At 33.2% G+C, this 24,479-nt stretch overlaps 1 protein-coding gene across 4 annotated transcripts in view; it reads right to left on the bottom strand.

Moving 5' to 3' along the window:
- The window catches only part of LOC6038422 (glutamate receptor ionotropic, kainate 2), a 93,894-nt gene continuing 69,415 nt past the window's right edge, over nucleotides 1-24,479 (bottom strand). For 2 of the 4 annotated variants that reach the window (XM_038249738.1, XM_038249737.1), the window contains exons 7-11: nucleotides 5,723-5,921; nucleotides 5,425-5,656; nucleotides 5,250-5,365; nucleotides 4,941-5,097; nucleotides 1-1,057 (exon numbers count right to left, since the gene is read on the bottom strand). In XM_038249738.1, coding sequence (XP_038105666.1) covers nucleotides 837-1,057; nucleotides 4,941-5,097; nucleotides 5,250-5,365; nucleotides 5,425-5,656; nucleotides 5,723-5,921 — 925 coding nt within the window. In that variant the 3' untranslated portion in view covers nucleotides 1-836. Of the gene's footprint in view, nucleotides 1,058-4,083; nucleotides 4,740-4,940; nucleotides 5,098-5,249; nucleotides 5,366-5,424; nucleotides 5,657-5,722; nucleotides 5,922-24,479 lie in introns of those variants that run through there. The other 2 variants (XM_038249735.1, XM_038249736.1) reach the window with 2 other exon arrangements.

Genomic DNA, 24,479 nt, shown 5'->3' with positions numbered 1-24,479 from the left:
TTTTGTTTACAAATTTGGGAAAAATGTTTTTTATTACTTTCGCCTTCTCTGTTTTGTTTTTGTCTCTACTTTTCCGCTTAGATTCCGTGCGCGACTGTGTGATTTGTTTATGTTTTTTTTTGTGAAAATGTCAGTGAGGAATGTTTGTGTGACTTTTTGATTCGCGAAGTTGTTATTTTTGTAACGGCAAGGATCTAATTACAATCTCCATTTGGTTTGTTTTGGTTTATACACAGTTTTGCGTTCGATAAACGGTAACGTAAACGTTGGTTTTTCTTTTGTTTGGAACATTTCAAAACGTTTCACTTTTGGTTTTAAATTTCACTAAGTTTGTTTACAACTCGATTCGCTTCCGCAAGGAGGGTTCTGTAAATTTACATTTGCTTGGCATATTGCTTCCAAAAGAAAGGGGTCAAAGGAACGTGTTTTTAGCTACGGGGAGAAACGCAATTTGGCGATAGTTTCAAATTTGACACATCGTTGAGCATAGATAGTGGAGAGGGTACACTCTAAATTAGTTCGCATCAATTAGCGCGCGGTGTCTCCGGTATACACACTTATTTATATATAGTACAAGTCTTATTAGGTTTGGCTTTCGCTCAAAACGTGACGAAAATACGCGCAAAAATGGTTTTGAAAAGTGGACACTTGACACAAACACGGGATTGGTTTTCGTTGCGATCTCCTCCTTCTCTTCAGCAAACAGCAAACATCGGCGCTGTCAAAACTGACAGCGCGCAGCACTACTCCACGTACACCTCGGCCGTCGTTATGATCGTTGTCATGGGAACGACGGAGCCCGGAGCTTCGGAGAGGATCGCCGAAAACATCCACACCTACTGGCCGACCGCCTTCGGGTCGAACTCGTACTGGGCGTAGGGCGGACCGAGCGGGTGGAACCGGTGCTCGGACGACGGTTCCGAGTCCTTCGGGGAGGCGCGCGAACTGGCCGTCGTTCGGAGCGTGGTGGCGGTCGTGTTGTGATCCGAGCTCTTGGACCGGTTACGCTTCAGTGCGAACCGCAGCTCGGAGGCCATTTCCGAGCAGAGTGAGACCTGGCAAAGGTTTGAAGCTTTAGTTTGACATATTTTGACAAAAATTAAAAAAAATTAAAAAGAAATATAAAAAAAAATAAAAAATTAAAAGTTTAAAAAATTTAAAAAATTTAAAAAATTTAAAAAATTTAAAAAATTTAAAAAATTTAAAAAATTTAAAAAATTTAAAAAATTTAAAAAATTTAAAAAATTTAAAAAATTTAAAAATTTAAAAAATTTAAAAATTTAAAAATCTAAAAAATTTAAAAATTTAAAAATTTAAAAAATTTAAAAAATTTAAAAAATTTAAAAAATTTAAAAAATTTAAAAAATTTAAAAAATTTAAAAAATTTAAAAAATTTAAAAAATTTAAAAAATTTAAAAAATTTAAAAAATTTAAAAAATTTAAAAAATTTAAAAAATTTAAAAAATTTAAAAAATTTAAAAAATTTAAAAATTTAAAAATTTAAAAATTTAAAAAATTTAAAAAATTTAAAAAATTTAAAAAATTTAAAAAATTTAAAAAATTTAAAAAATTTAAAAAATTTAAAAAATTTAAAAAATTTAAAAAATTTAAAAAATTTAAAAAATTTAAAAAAATTAAAAAAATTAAAAAAAATTAAAAAAATTAAAAAAATTAAAAAATTTAAAAAAGGAGAATGGGCAAATTTGTATGGGAGCTGGTCCAAGGATGTACACGAACGGGACCAACTTTTTTCGAAAGATCTCGCCGAGACATGAAAAAAGTCTTCTGGACCAACTCTCTAAACCCCGGGGTTCAAAAGTTACATGCTGTTGAAGTTTGAGCATTTTGAGTAAAAATATACAAAAAATCGTATTTTTGCTTTTTCTAAAATCATTTACAAAATCTCTGTTTCATTATGGATTTCGATTTTCTTGACTTCATTCGACACGTATCAGCAAAAACTTTGAGTTCTGATATGTCTCAGCATGATTGAAACATGATTTCTCTTGTTTTTATCCGTTTGAACCGTTTGTGCAAGAGGCATCCCATAGAAACAAGTTGAAACTTCAAGGTTTTGAAACCGGATCCAACCCAGACTGCTTCAGTGAGTATGGAAGGCTTCAGTGCAATGTTGTAACAACTTATTGGGATGGTCTGAGTCATCCGAGAACTCCTTGGAGTTAAGACCGGTGAGTCTACCGCCGTAACAAGCAAGATGTCGGCGGTTTTTGACCACGGATCATACCCGCATGGCTTCAGTGACTATGGTAGACTACTATGCTGATGTGTTGGAGTGTCCTGGGTTCTCCTAGGACTCCCTGGAGTTAAGATCTGTGGGTCTACTATCGTAACAAGCAAAATGTCGACCGGTTTTGACAACAGAACATACCCGCATAGCTTCAGTGAGTGTGGTAGACTACTTTGCTAATGTGTTAGGATGGCCTGGGTCATCCTAGGACTCCCAGGAGTTTAGATATTTGGGTCACTGTAACAAGAAAAAGGTCAATGATTTTTAACCGCGCATCATAACCGCAAAGATTCAGTGAGTATGGCAGACTGTATTGCTGTTATGTTGGGATGTTCTGGACCATTCCAGGGAGTCCTTGTAACAGCCGTAGACCTACAGATCATAACTCCAGAGAGTCCTAGGATGACCCAGGCCATCCTAACACATTAGCAAAGTAGTCTACCACACTCACTGAAGCTATGCGGGTATGTTCTGTTGTCAAAACCGGTCGACATTTTGCTTGTTACGGTAGTAGACCCACAAATCTTAACTCCAGGGAGTCCTAGGAGAACCCAGGACACTCCAACACATCAGCATAGTAGTCATCCATACTCACTGAAGCCATGCGGGTATGATCCGTGGTCAAAAACCGCCGACATCTTGCTTGTTACGGCGGTAGACTCACCGGTCTTAACTCCAAGGAGTTCTCGGATGACTCAGACCATCCCAATAAGTTGTTACAACATTGCACTGAAGCCTTCCATACTCACTGAAGCAGTCTGGGTTGGATCCGTTTCAAAACCTTGAAGTTTCAACTTGTTTCTATGGGATGCCTCTTGCACAAACGGTTCAAACGGATAAAAACAAGAGAAATCATGTTTCAATCATGCTGAGACATATCAGAACTCAAAGTTTTTGCTGATACGTGTCGAATGAAGTCAAGAAAATCGAAATCCATAATGAAACAGAGATTTTGTAAATGATTTTAGAAAAAGCAAAAATACGATTTTTTGTACATTTTAACTCAAAATGCTCAAACTTCAACAGCATGTAACTTTTGAACCCCGGGGTTTAGAGAGTTGGTCCAGAAGACTTTTTTTCATGTCTCGGCGAGATCTTTCGAAAAAAGTTGGTCCCGTTCGTGTACATCCTTGGACCAAATTTGCCCATTCTCCTTTAAAAAATTTAAAAAATTTAAAAAATTTAAAAAATTTAAAAAATTTAAAAAATTTAAAAAATTTAAAAAATTTAAAAAATTTAAAAAATTTAAAAATTTAAAAATTTAAAAATTTAAAAATTTAAAAAATTTAAAAATTTAAAAATTTAAAAAATTTAAAAATTTAAAAATTTAAAATTTAAAAATTTAAAAAATTTAAAAAATTTAAAAATTTAAAAATTTAAAAATTTAAAAATTTAAAAATTTAAAAATTTAAAAATTTAAAAATTTAAAAATTTAAAAATTTAAAAATTTAAAAATTTAAAAATTTAAAAATTTAAAAATTTAAAAATTTAAAAATTTAAAATTTAAAAATTTAAAAATTTAAAAATTTAAAAATTTAAAAATTTAAAAATTTAAAAAATTTAAAAAATTTAAAAAATTTAAAAAATTTAAAAAATTTAAAAAATTTAAAAAATTTAAAAAATTTAAAAAATTTAAAAAATTTAAAAAATTTAAAAAATTTAAAAAATTTAAAAAATTTAAAAAATTTAAAAAATTTAGAAAAAATCATAAAATTTAAAAAATTTAAAAAAATATTTTTTTTAATTTAAAACATTTCAAAAATATAAAAAAAACTAGAAAATTAAAAAAAAATTTGAGTGTTAAAAAATATGTGAAGCTATTCCGAACTCACCTCCTGCGTAATTCCGCGCAAAACCGCACACCATCAATGTTCCGAGGTGAGTACGCGCGTGTGGTGAGTTGACGATGGTGATTTTGGTGATGGTGGTGGTGGTGGTGAGAAGAGAAGAAAAATCGCCACACAATACATTTTGGATTTTGAGTGTATCACACGGAGATGGAGTTTTGTTTTTGTTTTGAAGGGGTTTGTTTTGTTTTTGTTTGGGGTGATTTTTTTTTTTGATACTGACATTCTAGTATAGCTGTTGTTTCTGGTAAAAAATCCGGAAAAGCTTAGAATGTAGCGCTTGATTTCGATCATTTTTTTGCTGTTGCGTGAAAATGTGCTGTCAGTCAGAGTTTTTGTGAATGTACAATGATTTTGCTGTAACTTTAGGGGAGCGTATTTACACGATTCGCTAACTTTCCTACAATTGTTCTGCTAGTCTAAGCTGGGGAAACGGATTTCAAAATCTACTGTGGTAACCTTAAAAACTTGAAGCCATCTTGATTGTGTAGGTGTGAAATCAGAGCTGTCAGTTTTGACAGCTGGACGTAAACAATTCGCGCGCCGGGACCAACCAAGGGCGAAACCAACGAAATTTTGATCTATTCTGTTCGATTTCTTCACTCAAATCTACATTCTTTGGGGTGTTTTTTCTGGTAGGGTTCCTGTCAGATTTCGTTCAAGGTAGGGATGTTCACAGAAATAATTCGAGGGCCAGAGGTCGGGAGAGTTGGGAAGAGCAAAATGAGAGAGAGAGAGAGGCAGATGAGCAAATGATGTTTACTGTTTTTCTTTCTCTGAAAAGTTTTCGTCCGAGTCCGGTTATCGTGAGCACCCGTGGGCAACAGCAATCAACTGTGAACTTACCCGCTCTTCGACGGCCACTTTCCGGGACTTCCAGACGAACTCGCACACGGCGATGACGCAGGCCACGCCCATTCCGCCCATCAGCACGACGAAGACTCCGCCCACGTTGGCCAGCCCCAGCTCGTTGGCCGTCGAGCTGGACTTGGAGGTGTCGTCCTTCAGAAAGAAAGAAAAAAGAGGTACGCAGCCATTAGTAGCGGTACGCAGCCACTAGTAGCGGTTTGACAGTTGAGCACGCAGCCAATGTAGGCGTATCAATGTCAAGTACGCAGCCAATACATTTGACAGCTGGGCCTCGGTTGACTTACCCTACAGGATCCCCCGCCGCGTTTCTCCTTCCACCAGCGCGTTTTCAGAATGTGCAGCTTGCCCTCCTCCTGCAGCTTCAGGACGGCGCCACTGATGGCGGTGCGGAAGGGTGAATCTGTCAAAAAGGTCAGAGGTTAGGTGTTTGGCTGCGTCCATCAACGCTTCGCTTCTTACTCGGTGGCATCGCGATCCCGTAGCCCTTCGAGTCGAGCATGCCGCCGACCTGCGTTAGCTCGCAGTTCCGCTCGATCACGTACTCGATCGAGGTCGACTCCATCAGGAACGCGTAGCTGCCCTTGCCCTTGACGACCCGCTCGACGCCCTCGATGTTGCTGGCGGTGAAGACGGACGGCCGGCTCGCCTCCATGAAGGACCACATCCGCTGGTAGGTGGAAAAGTTGGAGTCCTGCGCGGAAAGAAAAACCAACTCAAATTAGTTTAACAAATCAGGACGCAACCGGTTAGTACGCACCCTAAAGAACGCAGCCGTGCTGCCACCGCGCAGCGCCCCGTACTTGATCTTGGTCTGCTTGGCCAGATCTTCGGCACTCTCGATGGGCGAGTCCATCCGCTCGACGGTCAAGAACGCAGCCAGGTTGGCAGTGTACGAGCTGATCATGATCAGCGTGAAGAACCACCACATGCCGGCGACCATCCGCGTCGAGACGGCCCTTTGGTGGCGTGACGTTTTGGTTGCGTTCCGATACGTTTGGTTTGGGGAAAAAAGAGAAGAGAGAGCATTAGCGAATGTTTTGTTTACGTTTTTTTTGACAGTTCGGAAGGGTGGAAAGATAAGCGTGCTGAATTTTGAAGGTTAAAACAATTAAAAGATTTAAAAACAAAGATTTGACCCGCAATTTACAGCGCTAATGAGTAAAGTTTAAAAAATCACGCAAAATTGGACAGCTGAGCGACAATCCGCAGCCATTAATCAGCCCGCATCGATTGTTTACATTCATTAACCAACGAAAACAGTGCGGTTTATTTACACAGACGCACACAGCCACACACACGCAGCGCATATAAATAATCAGCAACAATTGTTGGCTGTCACCGATATTGCAGCGTCGGTCCGCGAGATGGCGTTTATTTTATTTACAACTTTGTTTATCTCGCCGGCACTGAATTATGGTCCCAGCGTGCCCTGCTGGAAAAATACAAAAACACGGTCGAAATTGCAATCACACACACAACACACAGTTTTAAACCATGTTGAAACTGTTTGTTTTCCTTTCTGTAAAGCAAAAAGCGCAAATAAACCCCCGGAAAGTCATATTTTGGCTAGCAATAACTTTAATTTTCCACATTATTTTAAACTTCCGGATGGATTTGCGCTCGCACACACACACACACACACTCATGCTCACTCGCCGGAAGCGCATATTCCGTCAAAAGCAAATATTTATCTGTCATTGCCTCTTACGCCCTTTATGCTTCTACTTTTTTTCCCGTTGAGCCCTTTTGCATGCTATGAGTTTTTCTGTTCTGTCAACTCTGCGTCATCTCGTTTGTTTGTTTGAGCAAGTGAGAGGTTCGCCCCCCTCTCTCCTACTCCTCATTTTTGCCGGCTGTCAAAACAAAACCTGTCCCCGCAGGTTCGTGAAGGGGCGAGGTGAAAAATACATTAAATTTGCGCTGATGTGCAGAAAAAATCACTCAGAAGTGACACTTTTCCTCTACGGTGCCCTTTCGGGCACCGTAAAAAGTTTGACAGCTGCTTGAATTCTAACCGAAACTGACTTTACTCAGTTTTGAGTGTAAGCAATTGTTTTTTTTTACCGTGCACGATGACATTTCACAGCGTCAACTGACGCAGTGCAAAAAAAAAAAAAAAGAGAGGGGAAAACAATGCGTGAATTAAATTCTTTACCTCATCATAAATGCTAGCAGCTTTCGCCGCAAATTTTCCTCGTTAATGCACAGCATTTTTTTTATGGCGTGCCGAATATTCTCATTCCACACAACAAAAAGAAAAAAAAACTGAACAAAAGCAACAACAAAAAAAGGGGGATAAAATTAAGCCAATGAGCCCGAATCGATTGTTTGCTTTTCATTAATGAGTTTCCTGCTCGTTTACGGGTCACCGGATCCGGACTGCTGACAATAGTCGCCATTATGGCGCGGTTGCCATAAAAAGAGGAAGCCCGGAGTAGATGACAGACGTCAAAGACGTTGCGCTATTGTCAGTAAGTCGTAAACATGCAAACAATGGCCGCTCCGCGGCAGCCGGAAGTTATGACGAATTTTTTTAGTCGCTGAAACTAGATCGCGAAATGATGCGGTTCCCCCGAAACGTAACAGGAAGCTTGACAGCTGGGCTTTGTTTGTGCGACCTTTCCTCTAGGGTTGTTTTGTAAATTGTGCCATCAGTCTCGGAAGTATTTTTGGTTTAGTGGGAGGCTCATGAAAAACAAATATGGCCATAAAATGTGTGGGTGGAGGGGGCATTAGACTGTGAAATGGCACGGAAGTGACCAGTTGTGGTCGTTTTTCTCAATTAAAGAAAAAATGCAAAAGTAAAAAACATCTTTTCATACCCCTCAAACTTTTTGTTTAACAAGTAAGATATGTCACGTAATATTAGAACATTCCCTAGAATGTAAACACAATTGGTAACTGAGCAAATTTTGGGTAAATTTTAATCAAACTTGACTAACGGATGAGTAAAGTCGCAAACGTCAAATGTAGGCGAGTTTTAGTCAAAATTTTTAGAAAGTTAGGGAAATGTTAATTTTAAGCTTTTTTTCTTTATTATTTCATCGAAAGTGAAACTACTCAGCAATAAGTAATATTTTTTTTAACAATCAGTTTTGAGTTACCAGCGATAGAGTGAGTTGTTCTTATGTCACGGGTATTTTTTCTAAAAGTTGCTATAAAATACCTAAAATTTAAGATAATTTATACTAAAATAGGTAATGAGAAATCGAGCCAAATGGCAGTTAAAATTTAAAAAAAATCTGACATTATTATCGTTGCAAAGTAAATCCAGATTTGCGTGTAGCCAAAATGTGTGTTAAGTACACGCTCATTTTAAATTTAAAAAAATTCATGGTTACTCTAACCCAAATTACTCGAGCAAGTCAGGAATGAAGTTTTGAAAGATTTTTTTCTCGGTTTTAAATGAAATTCTAATATTCTAAGTAGAATTCTAAGTTCGTAAGTGTTAGAAATGTCAGAATTGGGGGAATATATTCATTTTTCAACGTATTTTTTTGAAAATAACCCCAAATTAACATAAGTAATGTTTACTTACGTTTGTCCTAAACCACTCACTTCAATGTTTTTTTAAGATCAGTTTTAATTAAATTCATTAAGTTTGAGTTGAATTCATGCAAAAATTAGAAATAAGAAAGTCATGAAAATGTCAGAGATGAGTGAACTAAACTAATAAATCGAAATCAAATAAAATTAACCCAACACTGTCATGGGTGATTTTGTTGTACACGTTCATTCAAAATAGCTCACTTCTTTGTTATTTTAACTTAGTTTTTTTTTTAATTTGTGAAATTTATAAAAATAGCATTCAACTTTTGGGGAAAATTTGGGCGATTTTCAATATGCGTGCAAACAGAATAAGTTATGTTTATGGTACACGGTCATCCAAAACAACAAACTTTGGGCTGTTTTTCCTCAGATTTTGTCAAAATCATTTTCAAATTAATTTAGATAGATTTTTTTCACATTTTTTTGTGATTTTTTCTTGAAGTTCATTTCACTTACAGTTTAAGTAAATTTCATTTACCTCGAAAATTAGGTTAAGGAGTGATTGAGAAAGTTTGATTTTGAGGAAATCAAAGTGAATTTCAGTATTTTATGGGTAGACAAATCAAATATCGTTTGATTACACGTTCATCCAAAACCACACATTTTTAGAAAATAGAACTTAAATTTCCTCAAAATCGAATCTTTCCCTTTTCACTCAGTTTTCGATAAATTGAAATCGAGCCTTTTCTTTTATTTTTGTAAAATCCGCGAAAATTTCATTTAAAAAAAAAACAAAAAAATATAGTGCGCTGAAAAGTTGTGAAATGAATCGCTATTACAAATAAGTAAAACAAAAAATCCCTAAAAAAACTGAAATTTGCATAAAATCCATTTTACTAGCCAAGTAACATTTTTAAACCAGCTAGCCACCACCTAGTTTTATTGAGGTTTTATGGTAGCAACCAAAAAGCATGAGCTGATTTAAAGGTTTTAAGAAGGTTTAATGCCTCGGACATAAAACCTGGTGGCAATTAAAGCTAAAACTGCTTTCAATAAGGTTTATGAAAGTTTTAAGAGAGTCTTGAAAACCCGATGTCATGCCTAATGGTTTTATCTCATGCTTCTTCAAAACCAAGGGTGTTGTAGCTGTCAATTCCCTTTAGGCATGCAAAAAAGCTTACTAAAAACCATTAGCTCCTAAGAAAGCAACGCGTGGTTTGATTGATTGTGATTGATCGCCATCTTGGTAGAAAAAGCAATAAATTTGATAAGCATTTGATGAAAACACACATTTATGATGAATTTCTGGCATAGCTAGTATAACCATCGACGTTCAAAAATGTGTTGAACATTTTTCTCAAAAAACCGCAAAAAAAATTCTGATCAAAAATTGAAATTACAAAAGAATTGTTTTTGATGAAGCGAGTTGATTTTTTTCCCCACATTTATCGAAAAAATTCCAACCGCAGCTGAAATTAAGTCACCAACTGCGAGAAATAATCTTTCAAATTATTATAATTACATTTGGCAAAGCAAAGAATATTTTTTTTGCCAGAATAAAACCTATCTGGCAAAAGACGTTTGAAGACGTATGAAATGTCATTTTTCCATAACTCCTAACTGGATTTCAACAAAGGTTTTATTACGGCTTTGAGTAAATTGTTAGGATTCAAATGTAAAGCCTTGAACTCTTATGTAGGTTTTATCAATAGGCCGTGACAACCTTTTGCGAGGTCCTTTTGGGTTTTAACAGAGGTTTATCGGGGTTCTGGGGGGAGGCTGTTATGACTAAGTGGTTTTAATGTTGATTTTGGCTGATAGGTTTTATAGCGGTTGTGACAGCTTTGATAAATCCAAAAATGTTACTTGGGTAAGTCACGCATTCTTAAGTAGACACCGAAAAGAAATAATTCCGAAATTTACATCATTAATGAAGTAACACTTTTGCACGTCATCAAACATTTTCAACGTAATTTGATGTAAATTTGGTAATATTACAGTAAATGTGTGGATTTTATTTGAAGATTTTTAGAAAAGTAAAAAAAATACCATTATCCATGCAAATTTCACTGGATTATTTTTCTGTAGGGTTGTTTAGCATGAAAAATCCGCTTTTAGTTGCATTTTATTTTTTGAAAAAATATTTTCGGTTTGAAAACGTTTTTCGACGCAGTTTGGCTTGCAAAACAACCCTACAGTAAAAAAAAACGGTAAAATTTGCCCGGAATATGATCAAATTTTCCGTTTCTGAAAATCTTCATATAAAATCCGGTTTTCGTGCAAACTATTTTTTTGACAGCTGGAAAACCCACCTTACCTTATCTAATCTATATGTCTTGGTCATGTTTTTGAGTTTGACAGCTTGCATATCAAAACACGTTTCTAAAATGTTACTCTAAACTGAATTAAATTTAATGTTAACAATATTCATTAGTTTAAGACTATCAATTTTAAACTTATTCCAGGTTTGTTTTTCTTGAGTTTTCAGTGCCCTCCTCACTTTTCAAGTTCTCGAACTGTATGAAAAAGTTACCGGTTGCTCATTTTTTTTAAACCCCACTCTCCAGCAAAGTCTTATCCAAAAAAAACCTCCCCCAAACAAAAAAAACCAAGCCCAAAAAAAAATCCTTCAAAAATTCGTTTTATATTGCCCATAAAAAGGGCGATAAAACTTTTGAATGCGTTTCGTCGTCGTCGTCGTCGTCCAAAAGTGGGGGGCGACCAGAAACAGTGTCACTAAATATTTCTTTTCCCTTCCTTCTTTTCACTCTCCAAACGCATGAAATTTGATGCGGCAGGGGGAATCATAATTCAGCACATTAAATTTATGATGCGTGGTGGTCGCAGGACCAGCAAATTTTCAAAAAAAAAGCTCGTCGTTGAGAGAGCCGAGGACGTGGGCCACATTAATAATTCATGCAACTTTGTTGGGGCTTGGGTCCCCCTGGTTTGTTATGGTTTGTGGTCGAGCAACTTCTTGGCCAAGTTTGCAGCGTTATGTCTGGCGACCTGTTGGCAAGGTTGTAATTAGCATCAAGTTTGTGAACACTACGAGTGTGTTCTCTAAGAGATTGCGTGGGAAGAAACGCAACTGGTAGTTGTTCGGTATATTTTGTAAACCCGAAATTTACAAATTAAGAAAACATTTTACTATTAAAATTTAAGAGCAAGAGCTAATTTAATTTGATTTGTTTTTAAAAACAGTTATCTGCGAAGCAAATTCACTTCTTAAAGTGGTACACCATGCGTCTCCATCAAATAGTTAAGAGCGAGTTTTTCACCGATGTGAAACAGGTCGTATCGAGGTGCTCCGATTTGGATGAAACTTTCAGGGTTTGTTTGTCTATACATGAGATGAACTCATGCCAAATATGAGCCCTCTATGACAAAGGGAAGTGGGGTAAAACGGACTTTGAAGTTTGAGGTCCAAAAAACATGAAAAATCTTAAAATTGCTCGCATTTCCGTAAAACTTCATCAATTCCAACTCTCTTAGATGCATTCGAAAAGTCTTTTGAAGCCCTTCAAAATGTGCTATAGACATCCAGGATTGGTTTGACTTTTTCTCATAGCTTTTGCAAATTACTGTTAAAAATTGATTTTTTTAAAACCTTAATAACTTTTGCCAACAGCATCCAACACCCATACTCCCGTAGGTCAAAAGTTAGGGAATTTCATGGACTTTAAGCCTACGGTAGTAACTTTTTGGCCAATTGCAGTTTTTCTCATAGTTTTACGGTTTTTCTAGAACAAAAATTTTACAACGTTAGTTTTTGCCCTGTAGGCCTCCATAGCGGCACTTTTTGGTCTCAATTTTGACATATTCGGAATCCTCAGAAAATTTTACATTAGGTTGAGGTGTTGTAATTTTGAATTTGATTGTAAAAAATGCCATTTAGAATTAATTAAAATATTATTTAGCATTTTGTCGGATTAAGGGTAAAACAAGTTTTCGCCTACTTGATACAGCATTTGACGTATTGAGCATAGGGTAAATAAGATCTATTTCTTTTTTCAAAAATGTTTTATTTAATTATTTTTTAAAGCAATATTACAACTCCAATACTTCTAACTTACGGGAAATTGTCCGAGGATTCCGAATATGACAAAATTGAGACCAAAAAGGCCGTCTTCTCGGCATACAGGGCAAAAACTAACGTTGTAAAATGTTTGTTCTAGAAAAACCGTTAAAACTATGAGAAAAACTGCAATTGGCCAAAAAGTTAATACCGTAGGCTTATAGTCCATGAAATTCCCTAACTTTTGACCTATGGGAGTATGGGTGTTGGAGGCTGTTGGGAAAAGTTATTAAGGTTTTAAAAAAATCCATTTTTAACAGTAATTTGCAAAAGCTATGAGAAAAAGTCAAACCAATCCTGAATGTCTATAACACATTTTGAAGGGCTTCAAAAGACCATTCGAATGCATCTAAGAGAGTTGGAATTGATGAAGTTTTACGGAAATGCGAGCAATTTTAAGATTTTTCATATTTTTTGGACCTCAAACTTCAATGCCCGTTTTACCCCACTTCCCTTTGTCGTAGAGGGCTCATATTTGGCTTGAGTTCATCTCATGTATAGAAAAAAACCCTGAAAGTTTCATCCAAATCGGAGCACCTCGATACGACCTCTAGAACAAACCGAGCAGAATCTACAAATACTGCCTCTTAATGTTCTAAATAAAATGGAATAATTCGATGGAGCAGCATGGTACTTCTCCTGTAGTGATATGCATTTAGCATTGATTTTGTCAAAATCATTTTAAAAATAGCAATTCTCTACGAAATCGGCGGCTCAAACTTTGTGATGGCCAATAAAAAGTTATTTACAGATTTTTTGATAAAGGGCTACCATAAGTGACCATTTCTAAAAATATTTTAAAAAAATTGTCTAAGAGACATTGAAGATTGGACCTCTGGTTGCTGAAATGAAGAAAATGAAACAGGAAAATTGAAGTTTCTAAGTCTCAACCAAACAACCCAACATTTTCTATTGTTTATATCTCAGCAACTAAGGGTCGTATCAACAAAGTTCAAAAAAGCAAAATATAGAGAATTTTCTCAGATTTTCAAAAATATTTTTTTCAAAAGTGGGCAAACAAGGCCACTATTTTTAAAAAATCAATAACTACGACCATTTTGAAAAAAATTATATAAAAATGGCTATAACTTGAAAACGGTGCACTTTATCAAAATTTCACTAAAAAAAGACCGATTTCGTAGAGAATTGCTCAAAAGTTACAGCTGTTTGAATAAGTACGTACCAATTTTGTATGGATAGCTTCCAAAATTGTAGGAGACTTGTATGGGTGAAGCAATGATACAAAATAGCTTATTTGGTCATAGGAAAGGCCCCCACAAAGTTTGAGCCAAATTTGGAGCCGGTTTTGGTAGAGAATTGCTCAGTTTTAAAAACGAATATTTTTTCAGCACGAGTCGTACATTTATCCAACGAGGTTCACCGAGTTGGATAAATACGAAGAGTGCTGAAAAAATCAAGTTTTGCAACGAGTTCCATACAACATTTTTTGTCATTCCAAAAAACACACACTGAGTGAAATTTTATGTCAAATTTTCAAGTGTTTTGTCAATAAATCGTTTAAATAAAAAAAAAGTGTTGAAAAGTGTTACTTTTCGAAACAAGTGCTGAAAAGTTCAACTTTTCAGCACCCATTCGAGTGCTGAAAAGTAGAACTTTTCAGCATTTATTTTGAAAAGTGTTGCTATTCGATTCTGTTATTTTTGGTACAGAAAGGTAGGCTATTTCGTCGTTCAAGAATGACAGGAAAAAAATAGTAGTTTCACGACGGAATTGCAAAAAAGTGTAATTTTATCTCTGAAGACGTGTGATTTTACCACTTTTCTTGGGTGATATCACTTTTCCAATATAAATTGAGCTACATATAATTACATTATAAAAGAGGTAATATCAACCTTCCAAATTTACCTATTGTTTAGGTCGTTGCAAATATTTTTCAAAATTTATGTCGCCCCCCTTCAACATCGGTTCCAAAAATCAAAAGGGATTTTTTTATTTCAAAAACCTTCAAAATTTTAAAGGAGAGTCTAACCAACTGAAAACAATTAGAAATGCATTTTCATGCGTTAAGCACCGCAAAAAGTTTTTTTTTCGGCGGAAAAAAAATCTTTTCGGTACTAGGATATTTTGAAAACTGATGATTGCAAACAACTGGGTAAGTGTCAAATACACTTTAAAATACTTTTTTCATTCAAATGTTAAGACCATAGCTTGTTATTTAATTTTTTATATATTTTTTATATTTTTTGTATTGACATTGGCTACTATCGTATGAAAAATCATGCAAACATCAGAAAATTATAGTGTTTTGGAATCGGGATGATGTCAGCTATCCATTGCACTTATAATTACATGAAAATTTTCACAGAAATATGTATGTTTTCTGTATTTTGAAAATACTCCAAATTTTCACAAAACGAAAAAAATACTAAAAATTTTAGTTTTACAATATTTGTGTCAAATGATCAAGATTTATTCAAACATTCGAATGTATTAACAACTTTTTTTAAAAGTATTCAAAATTTTCACAAAACTACGAATTTTCGAAAAAAATACTCAAAATTTCAGTTTTTTTTACAATACTCATATCAAAAGATTTGGATTTTTTCCTACATCTCGAACGTAACAACAACATTTTTTGAAAATACTCTTAATTTTCACAAAACTACGTGTTTTGGGACCATCCATAAACCACGTGGACACTTTTTTGGGAATCTCGTACCCCCCCCCCCCTTCGTGGACAATTGTCCATACAAAAATTTTTTTTTTGTATGGAGCGTGGACAATCGCCATACCCCCCCCCCCCCTTACGTGTCCACGTGGTTTATGGATGGTCCCTTTCGAAAATATGTCATTAGTGTCGATACAAAGAAAATAAGTAGTTTTGTGAAATTTTTGGATATTTTCACAAATATGTGTTATAGCTTTTGAAATATTTGAAAAAATCCGTTCATTTGATACCCATATTGTAAAAAACTTAAATTTTGAGTATTTTTTCAAAAATACTTAGTTTTGTGAAAATTTAGAGTATTTTCAGAAACTTTGCTGTTACATTTTAAATGGATAAAAAAAATCCGATCATTTTATATTCCAAAAATATGTAGTTTGGTGAATTTTCAATTATTTGATACCCATATTGCAATAACCATTATTTTGAGGTTTCTTTAGAGAAAAAAATGCACTTTCAAAATACAGAAAAAATACGTATTTTTGTGAAAATTTTCATGAAATTATAATTTCAATGGATAGCTGCCATCATCTCGATTCCAAAACACTATTATTTTTTGATGCTTGCATAATTTTTCATATGATTCTAGCCAATGTCTCCAATATAGCCGAAATCCCATTATGCACGCTTTGGTTTTGCATCCCCCATATGCGGTGCTAAACCGATACATGATTGTATTTGAAAATGATTCTATCGAAAGATCACTAAATAAACCAATACATTACCGTGGAGACTCATGGTGGCTTGTTAAAATACCAAATTTTCACAAGCCACCATGCGTTTCCACCGAAATATTAAAACTCGGTGACGTTCCATGGAGTCGCTCTATACTTCTTAATTCCATTAACATTTTTGCACCGTCTGCCCAACTCAGTCATCTTTTAACCCGGTTCAATTTCACCTTCCAACCATTTCAAAGCGAAAGGGGGGAGTCGTACAAATCAAATCTACCAAAATTTTACGTTTCCCTGAATTCCTTTTCAGCGTTTGAAACGAAACGAAACGAGCGTGAAAAAAAACTTTGCTGCTTTCATCGCATTTCCACGGAATCAAAAAAAAAAACTGGGAGCGAGGACCGGATATTCAAATCCGTACTTTGTCCTCGTCGTCGTCGTCGTCGTCGAATTTTGTGAAATGTTTCGACCTCGAACGAAAAGAAATCACGAATAATAATAAAAATAATAATATCACTTGACAAGCAGAGTAATGCCATTTCTCTTGCGTGGGCGGTTGGAAAACTCGAAGGGAAGGTTCTCAAATCGAACAGAGGAAGCACCTTTTGTGACCCCTTTCCGGAGAGGAGCAGCAGATTCTTCGGGGGGGTTCGTGGCCTTTTACGAGAATGAGTTTTCGAACAACCGAGAAAAAAAAAGAGTAGAAACAGATTTGCATTTTTGAAGAATCACCAGCTTGGTGGCTGCCTGCCTTTTGTGACTTTCGAGAATGGAAACACAAATTATGTTCCTGGGCATAAAAGACTTGTTCCGATTTTCGGAGCAGGAAAAAAAAAGAGAACTTGTGAAATGGGAAATTTATGGGGTGGGGTGGGGAAACCGGGAAAGGAAATATGTTACCTTTTGTCATTTGATTTGGGAGGGCCAAAAATGTGGGGGAGGACGAAACGGAGAGGGGGGAAATTGCATTCGTGAATTTTATTTCTGGCGGAATGAGGCAAATTGAAATCATCGCAATTCGAACGGTGAATTGTTTGATTTTTTTTCTGTTATGTTCGCTCGTCAAATTTGGGTAAATTGAAGGCAGCACGGGAAAGCTTGTTTGTTTCCACATTTGGAGGCATGATTTATGCATGGTGAGTGAAAAACAATGTGACGAAGGAGTGTGGAATTAAATCGAAATTAAATTATTCTTTTTTAAATATTTCTTTTTTTCACTTTAAAAAGGGAACTCTACGAATTTAGCCGAATTCAATCATCTTTGCAATTGAGTACAGAAAAAACATTACATTTACTTTTTTTAAACTTCCAGTATAGACAAAAGAATCATTATGATTTTGAAAAATATCTAAGGCCGTTGCAATTATTTTTCAAAGTTTATTTCGCACCCTAAAACTTTCCTAAAAACTTTAAAATTTACATGAAAATAGAAGTCTAATCAACTGAAAACAAACTAAAATGCATTTTTCTGCATTCATAACCATATTTAGCATTTTTGGCTTGTTTAAAAATGTTTTGAATTTTTATGGAATTCCAATGTACAGCACCGCAAAAATTTTATTTTTCGCAAAAAATAAAATTTCGTCAATGCTTAGATATTTTGGAAACTTATGATGGCAAAACTACTGGACAGGTGTATAATGCATTTTAAAACACTTTTTTCATTAAAATGTTACATCCATGGCTCGTAATTTCAATTTTTAGATTTTTTTATTTTTTTTTTTATTAAAAAAGTTTCTACGTGGTTTGTGGACCCTTAAAAAAATATATGATCAAACATAAGTTTTTGAAAAGGCTTAAACACTTATTGTGACAATTTCAATTGCTTGGCTGGAGAACAATATGCGTATCAAATGAGCTGGGTTTTTTCATAAATTTCGAAAGCAATAACAAAAAAAAATGAAAAATATTCAAAATATTTACAAAACTACGTATTTTTGAAAAAAAAACTTAGAAATTTCAGGTTTTTTACAATATACTTATCAAATAATCGTTTTTTTTTCAATTAGAAAGTTATAACACATTTTTTTAAATACCCATATTGCAACAAACTGAAATTTTGAGTATTTTTTCAAAAATACGTGGTTTTGTGAAAATTTTGAGTATTTAAAAAAATGTTATTACTTTCAAAATGCATAAAAAAAATTCCAATCATTTCATACCCGTATTGAAAAAAAAATCTGAAATTTCAAGTATTTTTTTTTTTCAAAAATACGTAGTTTTATGAAAATTTTGAGTATTTTCAAAACAAATTGATGACTAGATTTGATGAAATGTATGAAAAAATTCTGATCATTTGATACCCATATTGTAAAAACTTAGATTTTAAGTATTTTTTCAAAAATACGTAGTTTTGTGAAAATTTTGAGTATTTTCAAAACTTTTTTAGTTATACTTGAAATGTATGGAAAAATCCAGATCATATGATACCGATATCAATAATCATCAGATTTTATTTCGAGAAACCTTGCATTTTCGAAATACAGGAAAAATAAGTATTTTTGTGAAAATTTTCATGTAATTATAATAGCAATGGACAGTTGACATCATCCCGATTCATGAACACTATAATTTTTTGAAGTTTGGATGATTTTTCATAGGATAATAGCCAATGTCTTCCATATAGCCCAAATCCCATAAGCTCTGTGCTTCAGTTAAACACTAGGCCGTGCTAAACCGAGGCAGCTGAACGAATCAAAACCGGGGCAGTGAAAAACCGAGGCGTGCAAAACCGGGGCATGACTGTATTGTAAATCGGACCATTAGTTCCCTATATATCAATGATCAAAAAAAGAGGACTTATTGGGCAACACTGTGAACATATAATATTTTGCAATTCCTTCCTTTCCTGTCATTTTTGAACGACGAAAAAGCCTACTTGTCGGTAACAAAAACAACAGGATCGAATAGTAATACTTTTAAAAATAAATGCTGAAAAGTTGTACTTTACTTCTACTTTTTTCTGTTTTTCGGAATTGCAAAAAAAAAAAACAATAGTAGTTTATGCAACAAGTTGCAAAAAGAGGATTTTTTTAGCACGTGTCGTACATTTATCCAACGAGGTTCACCGAGTTGGATTAATACGAAGAGTGATCCCCTTTAAACATTTTGCAGAAATGTTAACTAACCTGGTTTTTGTTCAATCTATTGATTTTTTTAAGTTACGGTATTTTTACATAAAACGGTTTAAAAAAAATAAAAATCCAATTGAATATCATTCAATAGCTTAATAAAATCATATTTTGACCAAAATTGAGCATTTTTACTATAGCTGAGTGAGTCATCTTCATCTATGCTAAAGGAATTCATGTACGTAAACAAATCAACTGTACTTAAGGGGTTACATACTTGTAAATCGGCAAAAAACAGTAAGAGGTTGGAATGAGCACACACTTCACCTTTTTTTAAATCTGTTTTCAGAGCATTTAATTCATTTTCATCTATTAACAAAACAAATTTGAAAACATTTGGATGCTTCATTGCCCTGATATAGCTATTTGAAGTTAGCAGTTTAAAAAAAGGGGTGCCACGATACCGCAACACTGCCTTGACCAAAATTTTGTTTTTTTAAGTTAAAAATATTTTTGTGTTCTTTTATATACAAATCGACAGTTTTTGATTTTTATATTTTTAAAATATGTCTTGGGAGTCTTCATCTCAAAATTCAGCCAATTCCATCCAGTCATTTAACTTTAAAGAGGAATTGAAAATCATATTTTTGTTGATTTTATATTTTTTTTATAATATGAAATTTTGTGATTTTCTACATGTATGTAACCCCTTAAGTCTTATGACAGTGACTGTTAAAAGTGCAGGAATCAAGTCTTCTTGAAGGCACTTTTTTTAAACAATTTTATTGTATTAATAGTAGGACGATAAATTCAACATCTAATGCGTAGGGGTTGATAGGTTTATCAAGCAATTCATGCATAAAACATAATATTTGGAACAATTTTTTTTTCTGTACATATGAAAATAAAACAAAATCTATTTGTGGTGTTTTTAAGCACTATTTAACTGAATTCAATATTTTTTGATTTTTTTTCTTTGAATTCTGCAGTGAGTTTGAGTCAAATTCGCACAGCTTTCTAGAACAAAGCATTTTGTTATCCGCGCACTGATGAGATACAGGCTAGGAATCAAGTCTCCCCACTCTCTCTTATTTTGATTGCAAATTTAAATATTCGGTTTTAAATATAAAAAAAAATGAAAAAAAAAACCCTTCGGGCTTTCGTGGCTTTGTATGATAATCAAATCTCGAAAAATAAATTTAAAACTAAAATTTAAATATTTTTTTTTATTTCCTTGCTTTTAATATCAAATTAAAGTTTCAAGTTTTTTTGCTAGCAAACCAAATGCACTTTCTTCATTTTCCATCACAGCCATTTTGGCCGCTATCTTGGGTCTAAAAATGCTAAATCACTTTAGAGTGGTGTTGGGGTCACACTCTAGCTTGACAATTAAAGATAAGAATTTTTTTTCGTTATTTGATTATTTCAAGTTCAATATTTGATCATTCGAGGCCTCCGGATAATCGAGTCTGGACTGTAATTTGGCCAAACATGTTATGCCCACCCTGGATTTTTTTTTGAAAAGATGGCATTATGTCCTTTAAAACATATAAAAAAATTAAAAAAGATTGTTTTGATAATATACTGCTAGTGACAAAAAGTGATTTCAAAAATTTGCAAAAAAAAGCCGTGTATCATTATTTTCGGGGTAGTCTTCATTAATACCTAGAAGGTTGCTGAAGACACCAAATCGATCATGGCATATCTTCTAAAGATCCAGATTTTTTTATTTCTACAAATGATATTTGTATTGATATGATGCGAAATTACTTCTTTGGGCGTACGGAGGGCAACCTAAAATCTCAGAGAAATGCTAGAAAGCATTTCTTTGAGCATATCAAATTTTTGTCATTTTGCGGTATGCGTTGCGTTTTATTTATTAAAAGCTGTGGCTATTATAAAAAGATGGAAATTGGATTGTAGTTGAACTTTTGTAAACAGAAAAGTCAACTTTTGGCGTTGGTAAATATTAGGGTCGCCCATTTTTGCGGTGATTTGATTTAACCTAACTATTTTGAAATATAAAAAAAAAAACATTTTCAAAATGGGATACATGCCTTTATGCAATTAGTTGACTTGGGAAAATTGTAAAGGTTCTAGTTAAAAAAAGGAAAAATACAACACACAGCTTGAAAAAAAAAACTTCTAAATAAGCTTCTCTCATCCGGCAACACTGCCAATCATGGACTTTTCCCCCATAACTGCTAGCCAAAAGTTCCACCTGTAAAAATTCCACTTTGGATCCACATCATTCTCTTTCTATCACTCTATCTAGTGTAGTGAGCATAGTTTCACCGTCAGTTGCTCATACCGGCAGTAAAACTCAAATTCAAATACAAGTGCATAAAAAAAAGGAAAAAAACTCTCATGCTGTTATTAACTTTCAGCCTCTGGATCTGATTCTGCCGGGCCTCAAGTGAGCATCGAGGTGAAAAATGCTTCAAGCCTAACGCAAAAAAAATCGCTAGAAAATGGATCGAGTTCCTGCAGTTTGGCCAAACTTTTCTGTGAGGTGGTGGTTTTGTCGGCATTGCTAAGCAGCTTCCCTCCTCTAGTTACAAAACCACTGCAGTTTGATATTGCTAGTTTGAAGGATTTTTTTTATTTTGTATTTTTGTGGAAAGGGCACTTTGTCGGAACGACTTTCTGATCAATTTTACATTTTTTGACATTTTTTATCAAATTGAAAAAAAATTGCTGTAAATTTTTAAAATACTTTTTTAACAATATGCCAAATTTTGCCCTACCTCAAAAAAAAAATTCCCAGCCGTGTTGTGGTTTTAATTTACCTCCTTCAGGAATGGGTGAGAAAAAAATCGCGAAGCAATAAAACCAGTTAACGGAGTGCTTGCCGCAGTTTTGTAATTGCTTTTTCGCCTCGTGTTTTTTTGTTTTCCTCCCTCCCCCTTGTGTAAAAGCCTTACATATGTCGGAAGTTGGTGCAAAAGTTGAAGTAGGGGAAATTCTCGTATGTTTGGCAGGTCAAGCACTCGCTCCTAATTCCATCCAATTTGCTGATTTTCACTATTTAAACAACTAATTTTGCAAAACTTTTGATAGAAACTTGCTTGTTCACTTCTTATTGAGCTATTTATCACTCGATTTCAGTTGAAAACGCTTTTAATTAGCTTTATTTGAATGTCAAAGTTCTGACCTGCCAACATTAGAGGCACGCTGGAATTAGATGCTGTTCCCCTACTCGAGAAAACAAAATCAACTCCGGAATGCGGAACTGAAAAAAAAACCAGCGTGAGGAATTTTTCGTTGTTACATATTCCCACACTGGTGTAAAACACTCTGGGATTTTTTTTTCCGAGTTGGAGTTCGGAGTTCTCGTGCACGATCAAAACCAACAATGTGAGGTTGTAAAGTTAGTTTGGCTGGCGTTTCGGGCATGTAGTTGAAATTGGGTGATTTATGGCGTTCGTTTGGTGCAGTGCAAAAATTAATAAGTTGAGCAAAGGTCGTTTTTGTAAAGTGTCGAGTTTTTGCAGTGTGGCGCTAGGAATTTCATGCAGCAAACTAGCACTGAATTGAATAAATATTAAGGTAGAAATTTAATTGAAATTCAATTAATCAACAAATAAATCAAAATTAACAAAATAACTCTCACAATTGTCAAAATTGACAAAACTGTCAAAATTGACAAAATTGTCAAAATTGTCAAAATTGTCAAAATTGTCAAAATTGTCAAAATTGTCAAAATTGTCAAAATTGACAAAATTGACAAAATTGACAAAATTGACAAAATTGACAAAATTGACAAAATTGTCAAAATTGTCAAAATTGACAAAATTGACAAAATTGAAAAAATGGTCAAAATTGTCAAAATTGTCAAAATTGTCAAAATTGTCAAAATTGTCAAAATTGTCAAAATTGTCAAAATTGTCAAAATTGTCAAAATTGTCAAAATTGTCAAAATTGTCAAAATTGTCAAAATTGTCAAAATTGTCAAAATTGTCAAAATTGTCAAAATTGTCAAAATTGTCAAAATTGTCAAAATTGTCAAAATTGTCAAAATTGTCAAAATTGTCAAAATTGTCAAAATTGTCAAATTGTCAAAATTGTCAAAATTGTCAAAATTGTCAAAATTGTCAAAATTGTCAAAATTGTCAAAATTGTCAAAATTGTCAAAATTGTCAAAATTGTCAAAATTGTCAAAATTGTCAAAATTGTCAAAATTGTCAAAATTGTCAAAATTGTCAAAATTGTCAAAATTGTCAAAATTGTCAAAATTGTCAAAATTGTCAAAATTGTCAAAATTGTCAAAATTGTCAAAATTGTCAAAATTGTCAAAATTGTCAAAATTGTCAAAATTGTCAAAATTGTCAAAATTGTCAAAATTGTCAAAATTGTCAAAATTGTCAAAATTGTCAAAATTGTCAAAATTGTCAAAATTGTCAAAATTGTCAAAATTGTCAAAATTGTCAAAATTGTCAAAATTGTCAATATTGTCAAAATTGTCAAAATTGTCAAAATTGTCAAAATTGTCAAAATTGTCAAAATTGTCAAAATTGTCAAAATTGTCAAAATTGTCAAAATTGTCAAAATTGTCAAAATTATCCAAATCGTTAAAATTGTCAAAATTGTCAAAGTTGTCAAAATTGTCAAAATTGTCAAAATTGTCAAAATTGTCAAAATTGTCAAAATTGTCAAAATTGTCAAAATTGTCAAAATTGTCAAAATTGTCAAAATTGTCAAAATTGTCAAAATTGTCAAAATTGTCAAAATTGTCAAAATTGTCAAAATTGTCAAAATTGTCAAAATTGTCAAAATTGTCAAAATTGTCAAAATTGTCAAAATTGTCAAAATTGTCAAAATTGTCAAAATTGTCAAAATTGTCAAAATTGTCAAAATTGTCAAAATTGTCAAAATTGTCAAAATTGTCAAAATTGTCAAAATTGTCAAAATTTGTCAAAATTGTCAAAATTGACAAAATTGACAAAATTGAGAAAATTTTATAAAATTAAGAACATTGAAAACCATAAAAATCATAAAAATCATAAAAATCATAAAAATCATAGAAATCATAAAAATCATAAAAATCATAAAAATCATAAAAATCATAAAAATCATAAAAATCATAAAAATCATAAAAATCATAAAAATCATAAAAATCATAAAAATCATAAAAATCATAAAAATCATAATAATCATAAAAATCGTAAAAATCATAAAAATCATAAAAATCATAAAAATCATAAAAATCATAAAAATCATATAAATCATAAAAATCATAAAAATCATAAAAATCATAAAAATCATAAAAATCATAAAAATCATAAAAATCATAAAAATCATAAAAATCATAAAAATCATAAAAATCATAAAAATCATAAAAATCATAAAAATCATAGAAATAATAAAAATCATAAAAAAAAACATAAAAATCATAAAAATCATAAAAATAAAAAAAAAAAACATAAAAATCAAAAAAATCATAAAAATCATAATAATCCTAAAAATAAAAAAAAATCTTAACTTAGATATCCAAGACAAAATTTTAAAAAATTATC

Source organism: Culex quinquefasciatus, chromosome 1 (genome assembly GCF_015732765.1).
Source record: "Culex quinquefasciatus strain JHB chromosome 1, VPISU_Cqui_1.0_pri_paternal, whole genome shotgun sequence".
NCBI lineage: Eukaryota > Metazoa > Arthropoda > Insecta > Diptera > Culicidae > Culex > Culex quinquefasciatus.
Note: the sequence above shows the minus strand (reverse complement) of the source record. Positions and strands in the feature narration are given on the sequence as shown.